Source organism: Pocillopora damicornis, chromosome 4 (assembly GCF_964200805.1).
Source record: "Pocillopora damicornis chromosome 4, jaPocDami1.2, whole genome shotgun sequence".
Lineage (NCBI taxonomy): Eukaryota > Metazoa > Cnidaria > Anthozoa > Scleractinia > Pocilloporidae > Pocillopora > Pocillopora damicornis.
The window spans coordinates 643,477-656,734 of record NC_142673.1 but is presented as its reverse complement, the minus strand read 5'-3'; the positions used below and the strand labels follow the sequence as shown (position 1 = coordinate 656,734).

The following is a 13,258-nucleotide window of genomic DNA, read 5'->3' as shown; positions in this document are numbered from 1 at the left end:
CTTTCTTATGAGCCAGCAGTCGATCAGAAAGCGAGAAAGTGAAAGAGCGGTTGCCCTGTTTACAGCGTGTAAGGATAAATGATTGTGACAGTAATATGGTGGACGGTTGTGCGTGAGCTGTTGTTTCTCTTGAAATGATTTCCTTATAGGTAAATAGAAGGTTATGGATAAACTAGAAGGGCTATATTTTAAAGCTTTCACTTACAATTGCTTCAAGGAGATGTGTGCGAAAGAAATTTGGAGGTCACTTGTAAACTGGCTACAAATCTCTGAAATCTTCACGATAAATCATGCAATGGTGGATAATTTACTACTGGCTCTAACTGTAGTTCAGAAGCTTTATCAGAGGTTTGAAACTATTAATTGCCCATATTTGAAAGTCATAACAGATGATCTTGTTTCCAAATACGACTTACTAGACTGTCTCTTAAAACTTCTGGGCGATAGCAACCAACATGTTGTGTTCTCTGCAACTAAAGCAATTGTGTTGGTTTTTCAAGTGGTTTCTAAGCAAACTATAAGAGGCGAGTGGTTTCTGAAACTCTTTGACTTCGGGAAAGAAACTGAGCATCCTTGGAAAAAGCTTTATGTCATGGAAATGTTACAAAATATTCTCAAAAACGCACGAGAGACACCAAAGAGTCCTAGGAATTATCAGCAACGTATAGAAGGCACAGTCGGTCACACCTGCTCCTGCACTACTCCTGAAAATAATTTAACAGATACTAGTCTTTCAAGAAATGAATTAGTAGAGGTACTTTTGGGGAGTGTTAATTTAAGACATATTTTTTTTCTATATGTTCCTTTAATTGTGCGACCCAATGGAATGTATTCTTTTATGAAGAACTGTCAACATACAGGGCTAGCTGAAGACTTCATTGTACTTTGGGCTAGTCTGAAATTAGGAGATGCCATCCATGAACAAGAAAATGTGAAGAAAGAAGCCATTTTTGGGGCAAAAGAGAATAACCTACTTGCCTTCCTTCATTTTATGGAAGAAATTGCAAAATACATGAATTTCAACTTTGAAGCATGTCTAAATAAGGAAGTAACTGATTTGAAAAGCTGCATTGGAGAACAATATTCTTTCCTGGGACCCCAAGAATTTGGTTCAACCGATGGTAGCAGACACATAGCAGCCAAACTGTATGAATGGGACTCCAGTAGTATCTTTGCAACAAGAATGATAAGTACTGATACAATAGATGATACTGTCAATCAGTTTTGCATTGTTACAGCTATGTTGACCCAGTACCTTCACCACCCAAGACTTCCACCGCTGATTTTTAAAAAGATTTTGGAGATTTTGTACAATGTCTTATTTATTCCAAGCTCAGTATTGTTTACACATGAAAATAAAGACAGTAAATTACATAAAATCTTAAGGAGCCCTTCAGTCTCTTTCCTGAGTGTTGTTGAGTGTTGTCTCCTCGCCAGAATACCCAGGAACCCCTCAGGAATTGTGGGATTCAGTGGAACAGAAATAAAAAGTCATCCAGGACTTACTGGGCAGACAGAAAGGACTGACTTACTAGCTCTGAGGAAAGCTTCACTGATGGTTTTCAAATCTGCTTTCATTGTGCTAAAATCAGCTGTTCAGCAGGAGGGTATGTACAGGTTTGAGTGGCAAACTGCATTACTTTTAACCCTTTGACCTCTAAGAGTGACAAGAATCTAATTTCTCTCTACATTATCAACCCTGAATCACACATTAAGGTCATGAGAATAAAGGAAATGATCACCAACTACACAAATTCTCCATTTCAGCACCTTAGGAACTGCCTATGGAGCAAGGGAATATCCATAATGTTGTCAGGGTGTTGAGGGTAGAGATGATTAAGGCTCAGAGAAGCAAGACTATTGATGGTAATATTTATTTATTTCATGTGTCTTTTCAGGTTCATTTTTATTCCAGAAGCTGTCTTTATCTTGTGTGAACCTGTGTTGCAGGGATGTTCTTTCTCTTGCTTGTGGTAATCCTTTCAACAGCAAGTCATCTGCACAGAATTCCATTGAAACAGAACTCTCCACCAGTCTCATAGCACTGTTTGTTGACCAGGATGATGAACTTGTTGAGTTGATGTTAGCTCTCCTATTGCTTTTTCAAGAACTCCACAAGTGAGAGTTTTGAAATCTTGTTTAAAATGTGTATTTAATAAGTAAACCCCTTCGGGTATTGTTACAAAAATTGCAAGGGAAAATATCTGGCGGTCTTTTAGTGAGCCCTTGTTCCTAGGAGGATGTTATGTCTTTTAAAGTCAGCTGTGGTTTGCAGTTGTTGGCAACTTTCACTTCCTTGCGTATGGACGAGGGTTGGAGATTCAACAGTCCTTGGAGTGAAACTTACCCTAAGGGCAACGTTAAGGCTTTGCATCCCACTCTTCCAGTTGTTATATTGTAGAAAATCAGTGTCAATCAACTTAGCAGCTTGAAAAGTGTTGATTAGAGCTGCACTGTTCACAGCCTTATTGTTCAAGCGACAAATCCGGCAGGGGAAGCGAAGGTAACAATGACGTAAAACTGCAAGAGAAATACTTGGTATCATATAAATTATATAAATTTATTCAGTAAGTATACGTTTACTTCAAATTTTGTTTTAATGACTATGAATACATGGAAATCATATATGTGACCTGCAGATCAAGAAATGAATATGAAAGCGATCTTCGTAGTAATGAACACTACTTAAACAATAAAAGCTAACTTCTTCGTTTGTCTCAAGATGTAGTCACGTGTGATGTAGATCGCGACGTTTCGATTGCATACTACTAGTCTTCTTCAGGCGATGAGATCGACTGGTCATGCGTGATCTTATGAAGCATGATGCTCTGCTGTGCTTTTTTTACTACTTAAACAGTAGTGAAAAATAAGGCCTGAAAATATTTAGGCCTGTACAGGATCAATTTCATATACATTTCTTAATGCGCAGCTCACTTAAATATGATTTTCATATTCACAGTCATTGATTCACCACTTCACAGGTTTATTACGAACCAACGTAATGACCAGCTCAGTTGATAGAGCGCTGCACCAGTATCGCAGAGATCATGGGTTCAAATCCCGTACAGGCCTGAATATTTTCAGGCCTTATTTTCACTACTGTTTAAGTAGTGTTCATTACTGCGAAGATCGATTTCACATTCGAATTTTGTGTCCTTAAGGGATTATTTAAAGTGACTTTTTCTTTTCAACAGTCCACGGGTGGAAATAAAACATTATTCTCTTCCTCTGTTTCACCAGTCTATTTACTTTTTACTTCCAATTGTGTAAAACGTTGTATATTTTTCTTCTAACATTTTCTTTGCCAAATTTATTTTCAGGAATTTTCCAAGCGATGAAATTTCCATGAAAATTTTACAACAGCTGAACCCGCACTGGTTGTTTGCTGCTTTCACCGAATCAGTTGGGTTTGATCCCTCGTTACTTCTCGATCTTCTTATTTCATCAGAGACGCGATTTCTGGAGTATCTGACAAAATATTTACGCTTTGTTGTCAGTGATTGGAAAGAATTCACCCAATCGTTGGCGACTTACAGACAAATTGATGAAGAAGAGGACAAAGCGATACACGGCGATTTAGAAACGTGCAGTGAAAGGCGAAGAAAAAATGAATGCGGAAAGCTTGAACAGGATGTTGAGTCTTCGCAGGAAGGTTCTGGAGCGCAGATGTTAAAAACGTTTCCTCCTTCTCAAAAGGGCAAACAACCTTACAACCATATTTGCATTGACAGAATTTCAAAGAACAGTTCAGAAATTCGTTCTACGGATCATCGCTTGGGAAGAAATGACAGTGATTACCTTGGTGGCTTGAAAAGCATTCTTGAGTCGTACTATTCAAGCGACGAATCCGACATGGAAATCGAAAGTGAAAGTGAAAATTCAGAGACAACGATTGACTGTGTTTTTGAGGGCTCCCACAGCTGCGAACTACATTCGATGACCTTTGATAACAACAGCGTGGGAACATTTGACTCGTCTGTCGCAAACGCGAGTCATATTGTTTGTGTTGCAGACAAGTCATGCAAGGTTTTAGATAAAGTTATGACGATGCTAATTCGAGTGCGAATGTCAGTAAGGAGGCTGTTATCCGGGGGACATTTTCCGTATAATGCTGTACCTCTTATCGCACTTATGGAAAATGTCGAGAAGTTTTACGATGGTTGTTGACTCGTTGAAGTTATAGCTCTTTCAAGTGCATCAAAACATGCACAAAATATGGATTTCATGGAGAAACGTTGAATTCTATCCAAATAAGTCTAAAAGCCATTATTTTTAGTCATCCACTGCATTAATCCTTTTAACCGCCTGCAAAATGCCGGGTTTCCACGTTTTGTGGGCGTTTTCTTAAAGAGGCGCGTCCAGGGTACAGCTCACACAAAGCAAAATGACGAAAAATAACTAGCTAAAACGTGCTCTTTGTTTGAAATCAAACGTAAGAAAAGCAGCATCGTTTTTTCTTCATGCCTTGCCCTAAAATAGGCATCAACAAGGTTTCCGCGGAATTTCCTTTTGTTCTCTTCACACGACTCGCCTCGACTGGCCTAGGGTCTGAACTTCATTTGTAACTGTAAAAATAAAGAGGTTTCGTTTCAATAGAATAAAACAAGCCTGAATCCTAGTGTTGCAGGTGGGGAGGAAATGGCAACCCCAACCCCCCCTTCCATTTTCTTTAACCCCTCTTCCCCCCCCCCCCCTACATCGCCCCTTGTACATGTCTGTGTTGCTGATAATAGCTCTTGATCCGGTTTTAGCACTTGGTTTATGAAACGGTTTCGTTTGCTTCCTTTTGTGTCTTTAATTTCTTTAATTTAGAGTTGCTGAGTCAATATACATTCATTTTGGATTCGCTCCTTTAATTTCAAAGAACCAATGTAAACTAGAGCCCGAATTCAACTGTGTGCCATTTTCCACATTTCTGCAAACACAGCTCCATTTGACACTGAATTCTGAACCATAACAGCCGTCTGGGTATTGAATGAACAATTGCGTCCTCAGTTTGTTTGCTTGGAAACTGATAGAAAGCCTGCCATGGATACGGTCTTATTCTTGACGTGATGGTGACGTCAAAGAGGCATCTCGTCTCGCCCACGCTACCTTCACAACTTTTATCCTCTATATCCTGTCCAAGCTGTGCTTTCTTATTTTGTTCCCTCGCTGAGCCATCTTTACTAAACCTGCGTTGGAGAAGCTATTTTTGGCGTCGTTCTAAGGTATCTACAATTAAATTTTAATTTGTATGGTATAAAATTGATCTACACCATTGAGTTTGATGACGTCTTTTTAGATAAACCTAAATCAATGGCAATTTATCCACAATTCCGAATCTACCATAAGCGACAGCGGGACTCGATTTAAACTAGGGCATTTCCGTGGATGTAAAGTTAGGTTTGAGTGTATTTGGCAAAGTTTCATGGCTATTTAGAGCTAAATTTAGAATTTTTGTGTGTTACATATTTCAAAGAGCGTATTTCCATGTTGATTTAAAGAGATGGTCTGAAAAAACCTAATATTGACAACGGGTGGGATTTTTTCCTTTAGGTGAGGGGAGGTATTTAGTATTGTTCTTTGCTACTCATAGCTCTTAATAAACTTTGTTGCCGCTATTTTTGATTCAGTAGTTCTGCTGTGGTTGTTAATTTACAGTTGCTAGAAATCTTAAATGGCGCCGATAAAATACATCGGTTAGTTGAATAAATTGATCTTCATCCCACGCAAAAGAACTCAACAAATTCTGCATATCGTATGTTTGATGTAGTTGAACTTGGTCTTTTTTGATATGTCAGACGCTTTACAAGTAGATTACTACCTTAAATGGTTTGATTTTAGATCTATAATCAATCATAATTTTGTATGATCGCATGAACTGAGATCGATCATAAACTGTTCGAATAGAAAGAGGTCTTGAGTAGACGATGAGATAAATTTTGCGAATGTTCCTCTTCACTTGCGTATCTATAATTCAGTTTGTTTTTATCCTTATAATATTTATGTTCACTTTACCTTTCCAGAAATATTTTCGGTTTGTTTGTTTATCCGATAAGTATCATTGATCAAAGTACAGCTAAATACGACTTCAAACCTGGTTACTTCTAACTGAGTTATTTCCACTAACTTGAATCAATGTATATTGGTTCGGCTTCCAAAAGTTAATTTTTTTTCGACCGTCGAGATCTATTTTGACATTAATGTCGTCAGTAAGGGATTGAAACAGCGAAATCAAACTAGCGGCAGTTAAAAGCCCCTAATTCCTTGTTCTCAATTTTCTTCAAGCGACATTTTTTGTCAATGAATTCATTGGATATTTTTTGTCTTCCGGCTTCGTTTTCGTTTGATTTGCATGATCTTTGAATGAGTACTGATACTAAAAAGGCTTCACACGTCGCAAATGTCTTCCGTTCGTCTACTTCCGTATTTCCATCTGATAATATAAACCTAGTCTGGCTTCAAAACCATCTTTTGTGATAATATTAAAATGACTTTCGTCGAACCTGTTCGTGGAAAGGAAACTTGCTTTCCTCATCGCATCGAATTTCTGTGAACAGAGAAGCTACTACAATAGAAAGGTAAATGTAACTAACTAAATTGATCCGCGACAACCTGGAACACTTCCTATCGCAGAGAAAACTTCGCTTGCGCTTTAAGTCTATAAAGCGCTTTTCTTATTTATTAAACAAAGGATGGCGAAAAAAGTGTTATATGGAAATAGGGTTAATGCTTGTGTCTTTCTCTCTGTTTTTATTTATTTTTTTATTCATTTATTTTTGGGGCTTTTGATTGTACTCCAGAAACGGAAGTCTAAAGCGAATTCAAGGTTAGCATTACTTTGGTGCAAAAAAAAATTTAAAAAATGGAATTATCATTATTGTGTATGCTTTGTAGAGTGAAAGCTTGTCAGAAATATCCAGAGCTCTCTTAATATGAACGTGGTAAACCAGACTTATTCTTCTCCCTTTGTTTCCGAAACTACGCATAATGAATGTTTCCCTTTATATCTATTATTATTTGTGGACATCACTCGACATTTCTGAACAAACATCTGATAGTTTCAAGAAGTTTTAAAGAATTTTTTTAATGGAGATTCTTTGAGAATTGCCCGGCTGCTCGGCATACAGCCACACCGTAATGGTAGATACTGATAAATTCCTCTGTAGCATTTATTTGGCCACATGAAAGAAAAAAGCATCTCGTCAGGGATTTCTCCATTTGATGTGTGCGCAGGATGGGAGAGAGGAACGCGGCAGGGTTACTGAGTTCCTTTTAAAATGGCTCTGTTTATAAACGAATTTCTTTGCTAATTTGAGGACAAATTCCGGTACTCCTTAGAATCTCAGTTGACGTTAGTGGTAAATTTCTTTTAGCGCTATTCAATGAAGGTGATTAAAAAAACAACATGTTTTTGCAAGCACATGCTTCCTTTAAGTTAGAGGTTGCAAAACATCTCTAATCCCTTTTACTCCCACCCCCTAAAACCGCTGCGAAAATAGGCCCACGTATCCTAACTCTGCATAAGCTTAAGCCTGATACCGATAATATTTCCTCTGCTATGCTTTGAGACTCATACAGTTGTTATGTAAGGTGAGTGTATCGCCACCCATTGCTTTTCGCTGAGCCTTGTTGTAAACCTTGACTGCCAATGCCAAAGTCAGGCTTAAACTACTTTTAAACTACCTTGCTTCCGTTGCTGTGCTATATCTAAAACGGGGATTAACACTAGAGCTTATTTATTGACAGTGCTGTGACATTTGACGCCCCTTTTCTAAATTGGGCACTCTCAGTATTGGAAAACAAGTTCTCCTACTCGATATTGGAAAACACGTTCTCTCTTGTACTTGGTGGATCGAACCTTTAGATTTTTCTCAGCTGAGAAAAGTGAATGGATACAATAGTGCATGATATTCAGAAATATAGAGTGAAGAAACCGAAAGGAAACTGAAAATATATTGAAGTTCCCCAGAGCATTTCAGATTAAAAAATTGAAAATAAATCTTCAATCCTAAACGTATATAAAATGTCGTAGATCGCATGGGCTTCCCTTTAAGATTTGTATCTCAAAATAGTTCAGGCTAACATATTAGTTACGATACAATTTTTAGAGGAGTTAGGAGAAACGTTAGAGTTTTTTAAAGGGTATGGATCATCCAATTTCAGTTTTAACAGTTACAGATCAGAGTTGACTTACACCTCGTAATAGCCGGGTTAAAAACTGTCAGGCCTCAGCGAGGCATAACAAAAGTTAGGAGCGGTTGAATGGGAAAAGTTTAAGAACACAGCAGTGGATGGCGTTCATTTATTTGATTAAAGCATGCTGAAAATTAAGTCTGGTTATGTTCAGAATTAACCAAAATAAACCAAATTTCCGAAAATACCGTGACACTTTTCCTAAAAAGACCTCCGGTTATTGTATCTTTTCGTGGAGTGCTAAACGAGCGAATTGATAAAGCGATCTGATTAACTCTTGCGGAGTCAGTAAGAGCCGACGTTATCAACAAAACGTTGAAGAGGATATGTGATAGAGGCTGACCGAAAAATTTTAAGCTTTCCCTGATAGATGTACAGTCCACCTGACTTGCAGCTTTAATTCGCTTGACCAGGGTCCACTTTAATCCGGATTCGGATATACGTCACGCCCACAAAACGGATATAGTCTTTCTGTCCGCAACCAAGGTGTCCATATCTCTTTCATTTATACTTCCGTCAACAGCTCCAGTCCGCTGGATATTAGATTTCGAAACATAAATTAAATCAACGACACCCTTTTCGGTGCTTTGCAAAGGAGCATAATCACTTAATCACGAGAGTCCGATTGAAATCGTAGGGTAAGTTTCTTTTCGTCTTTCATTCTTAACTTTGAGCAATGTTTAGCGTGATACGCATGTTATACAGAGACGAGAAGACCACGCGTTTTAAACTGGAACTGACAAACCGATCATATATTCTTTTTTGAAAAGCAGCCACCGTCTCGAAGGTACAGAAGTGCTGGTCGAAAAGATTAACAGGAAATGAAACATATTTAAGTGTCTACACCTTGAGTAATACACCGTACACCTTGAGTAATACACCGTACCAACTTGTAATAGGATAAATGAATACAGGGGGTAAGTTTCGAAAGAAACTGTGGTGCTGGGTCGGTGGGAGAGTATAACTGGGTAATTAAGTATTATCAACTGAGTTGATAACGTAAATTGGGCACCGTAAAGAGTTTAAAATTAAAGCTAACCGGCGCTTCGAGCGTTTCGTCAGAGCGATTGTAAAAGGATACGGCCCTATGGACAAGTCTTTTACGATGTTGACTAGGAAATACTTTCACAATATCTTTAATCCAATTCTATTTTTTTTCCACTTGCTACGCCCCCTTTACGAATGACTTTACAATTTCAAAGGCCTTTTTATCACAAATATGTCAGTATTGGTATGCTAGATTAAATTACATTATATCAAAGCTTAGCACAAAGCCATGCACAATGCTGCAACGAGAAAGTCTCTTTCAGCTCAGCACAAAAAGGGGCTTGTTCTCGAAACAAAACATGTTCGGTTCTCATCAATAACGCTATTTTTTTCTCTTCTAATCGAAGTGAGAATGGTCTAAAAGTACAAAGATAATTTTATCCTTTTGTAATGTCCAAGAAATTCAATTTCTTGCTTTCGATGCTCGTGGAACCACGCCAGGGACGACATAATATTATATTGCTTGAGAATCATTTGCATGGAAATGTAACAGATTCCCACTCCATGCAGAAATCGAAAAAGGGGAAAAAAAGAGCAAAATAACAACGAAAAGACAGTTGTGAAGACCTATGAGGGCTGGCTCGACAAATTTGATACGTTAAATAATTTATGTCCTCTTGCTCTTCGGCCGGACTACATTCAGTTTGAGGATTTGTTTTTTTCCAAAATCGTTAAAGTCACTTAATCCGCGTCGCTTTCCTAATCACTGATTACTGCTCTGTTGCTGTACTACAATTACTGACTACTTCTGCGCATTCTTCAGTTAAATACTGCAAAAACTTTGAATTCAAATTAAAAGGGATGGGATTGGAACCAAATTTTTCATTGGCGACTGTTTTATCTTCTTCATCAGTAACCAACCTATACATGTAACAAAAATATCAGACATTGCAAGTTAGAACTGAAATGACTTGTGTTTTAGATCACCTCTTTAAACGCAGGGTAAAAGACAAAAAAATTTTCCACCTTCTTGGAGTGAACCTCGTTTAAACTGAAACTCAAACACCTAGAATAAACAACGAATCTTAGGCGAACCATCTCCTTTCAATCCCCGCTGAGAACTGCATCAAAACTAGATAGGTTCAGTAGCTTAAGTAACCTAACTCTTTCTCTGTGTCAATATTCTCTTTCCTAAACTTTCCTCATTCTCTCTTTGCCTATTATGGCCTTTTTGGTATCTTATGTCCGGCCCACCATCTTTGTTTTTTTGCGGTTCACTTCTGTCTGGCGAAATTATTTGTTTTTCTGCATGCAAAAGGAAGCGAAATATCACAACCTACGCTCTTTGAAACGATAACTTTTCGCCAGGCAAGCTTAAAGTAATAAAACGCTTACTGAAAATGTTGGATGATTTATTAGGACCCTAACAATTATCAGTTGGAATTAGATGACTATAATGGTACTTTAAATAAGTTTGATTCCTTTGATGAGCAAATTAGCTTGTAGAGTCTTCGTAAATAGTAATTTCATTGCTGGGAAAAAAGAGAAAAACTTCAGTGCATCTCGTTACCCACGCAGTGGGTTTCTCAGGCTATTTCTGTGTATCACACGTGCACGAGTCGGGCTAAAAATGAACCTTTCAAGTGTGAGTGGGTACGCCAACATAAACACGCACTCATCTACGAGCGTTTCTCTGGAAACAAATGAAATCTATTGCTTTTAATCGAGCCGCGGTATTATTAAATCAGTATTGACTGAGGCGGTCGCCATTGCTGTGATGACGTCAACTACCGAAATATTGTGAGGCTGTCTCAGTGACTTCTGGTACCTTGCACTGAATAAAAAGATTTGATATAGGACGGAATTTTGTTGGCTTTCATCAGTAATTCAGTGGGTTTACGTTTGAGGAAATATGAAATCTGGGGGAGGCTAAAAACGGGGTCTTTCCCTTGTATAATTTTTCTCTTGCCCCGAGGGTTTTGAACTTACAACAGGAATTTTTTTTCTTATATCGTGATTCGGATAGTTGCGTTTTCCTCGACAGTTATCATTCAAATTTTCTGATCCTTGTGGCAGCATGCAATTGACGTAATCACATTCCTCAAGATCGATATCTACATTGTTTTTCAATCGTTTCATAAAACGTGTCTTCCTGTGAGCTAACTAAACGTAGCCGATATCAGCATCTAGACCAACGAAATTAGGAGATAGTCTTTGTTATTTGGTCATGATAAAACTTCATTTTAGGATATCCACATTAGATTCATTGCTTCGGTTGACTAATTTTTTGGGTGCGCCTTTGGTAACTCTGTTCATGATTAGAATATCATATAAGTGTGCAATATCTCTTTCCTCCTATTTCGCAGCCCTGACGGATCTTTGTTGACGAAGGCATACTCGAGTATGTTCCATGCATTTGCTTGTGCGACGTCACTAACTCACGCCGCGTTTTTCTGTTGTGTATATGTGATTACAACGCACCAAACCTATAGCTTTTAATTTGGTCAACTTATAATTCCGTTCAATTTCGCTTCTCAAAATCTGTACAATTTTTATGACATACAGCTGTTTCTTTCGCTAATTGCTGCGGACATCTCATTGGCAGTTTTATCATTTAGCTCTTCTAGATTCTAGAAAGGCATCGCTCAATTGATCATTTATTCATAATGAATTTGTTCTTCCCAGCCACAAAGTTTTCTTGGGCCATAATGCACCACACAGCTTATTACGTCGTCGGTATAGCTCCTTCCATCATGGTTGGTGCGAGCGCTGCTGTAAACGTTTGCAAATACGAAGTCGGTTATTGTTATTTTTCAAATCTTTTATTTATTTTCATTGAATACATACGATCAATACCTCTGCAGCCTATAAATATCAGTGTCAACAACAACTTTTAAAATGTAAATAAGAAGAAGGTAGATTGTGGACTAGATTAAGATATCGTTCGTTTAGTCATAGTTGTACGACAAAGAAAAAACTGCCATGTTCCCACGAGGTTTGGAACTTCGGACTTTTTTGCACTGCGATGTCTTACAACGAACTTAATTAAACGGCAACTCTTCGATTAGCTAAGAAATTCGTTCTAGACACACAGAACAGGAAAATCAATCTATAAGTTTTTTCTCTATACTTTTTGCAACGGGTTACTGCAAATGACATCTGAATCATATGAAAATGAATTAACACTTTCACTACGGTATTCTAAGTTGACAAAAGATATATCACTGAACTGTGAAAGCAGGTAATATTTCTTATCACGTATATGCATCATTCAGTACATACCAAATATCAGGCATTTTGATGTATTTGGTTGAAATGAGGGGTAGCTTTGATCCCAGTGCGAGGAAACAGGGAACAGCGAAGAGGTCGTTAAAACTGACATCTTGACTTTAGTTAATTAAGTTGTCTTGAGACCGGCCCAAGGTTCACAAGAACCATTGTATATTTGACTGTCTTGGTGTGGAGAAATTACGGAAACCGCGCGTGTACTGAGTTTGTACAATGAACAAATTTTGAAAAAAATATGCCTTAATTAAAGGACCAATTTCTCCTGTAATATTGTGCCAGAGGACTAAGAGGAACATGTTCATGTTACTGTAAGATTTAATCTCCTAAGAGGGAGATCGTATACGAATCAGGATTAGATCTGAAGGATATTCCTTTCAGGGTTTATGCCTCTTTTGCTTTAAACGTCGATGAATTTAGCTGTAAAGTCCATCACTGGTAATCGGTTATGCAAGCAATACCTTACAAATTTCTCCGTGAATGTGAACGATATAAAAGCCTGCAGGGGAGGTTTTTTAAATTCATGATTGTGTTGTTAATGAATGTTTTAACCGTTCCTGATATTTTGCTGAATTTAACTTCGAAATTTATTGATACCCTAAGTAAATAGGACACAAAACCATTGATAAAGACCTAGGTATTTTTATCTCCCTCGCAGATTAGGGCATTTTTTTCTGATCTGATTACTTATTTACAGGAAGTGATGAATTAGCTTGAGTTCATCGGTCAGAAATGCGTCTCAAATGCGCATTAGTGGAATTATCTGATCTGGTGTTGACAAACAGAACTTTATGTCGATCGGGGCTAC

The 13,258-nt window shown here is 37.9% G+C and overlaps 2 protein-coding genes and 1 long non-coding RNA gene across 9 annotated transcripts in view; 2 read left to right on the top strand and 1 right to left on the bottom strand.

The window, feature by feature from the left end:
- The first annotated feature begins 40 nt into the window (after positions 1 to 40).
- On the top strand, positions 41 to 4,616 carry LOC113672748 (uncharacterized). The gene is made up of 3 exons (XM_027189089.2): positions 41 to 1,607; positions 1,899 to 2,118; positions 3,321 to 4,616. The coding sequence occupies exons 1-3, from the start codon at positions 164 to 166 to the stop codon at positions 4,165 to 4,167; spliced, it is 2,511 nt and encodes an 836-aa protein (XP_027044890.2). The 5' UTR covers positions 41 to 163; the 3' UTR covers positions 4,168 to 4,616.
- On the bottom strand, positions 1,859 to 3,957 carry LOC149046365 (uncharacterized). The gene is made up of 2 exons (XR_016185667.1): positions 3,799 to 3,957; positions 1,859 to 2,520 (listed from the first exon to the last, which is right to left on the bottom strand). It is a non-coding gene; the product is annotated as an uncharacterized LOC149046365 (long non-coding RNA).
- A 462-nt stretch (positions 4,617 to 5,078) lies between the features above and the next one.
- LOC113672767 (myocyte-specific enhancer factor 2A) overlaps positions 5,079 to 13,258 on the top strand; it is a 28,066-nt gene continuing 19,886 nt past the window's right edge. For 2 of the 7 annotated variants that reach the window (XM_089203103.1, XM_089203094.1), the window contains exon 1: positions 8,705 to 8,816. The gene's annotated coding sequence lies outside the window, so the exon portion shown is untranslated. Of the gene's footprint in view, positions 5,211 to 8,704; positions 8,817 to 13,258 lie in introns of those variants that run through there. The other 5 variants (XM_027189106.2, XM_089203098.1, XM_089203089.1 and 2 more) reach the window with 5 other exon arrangements.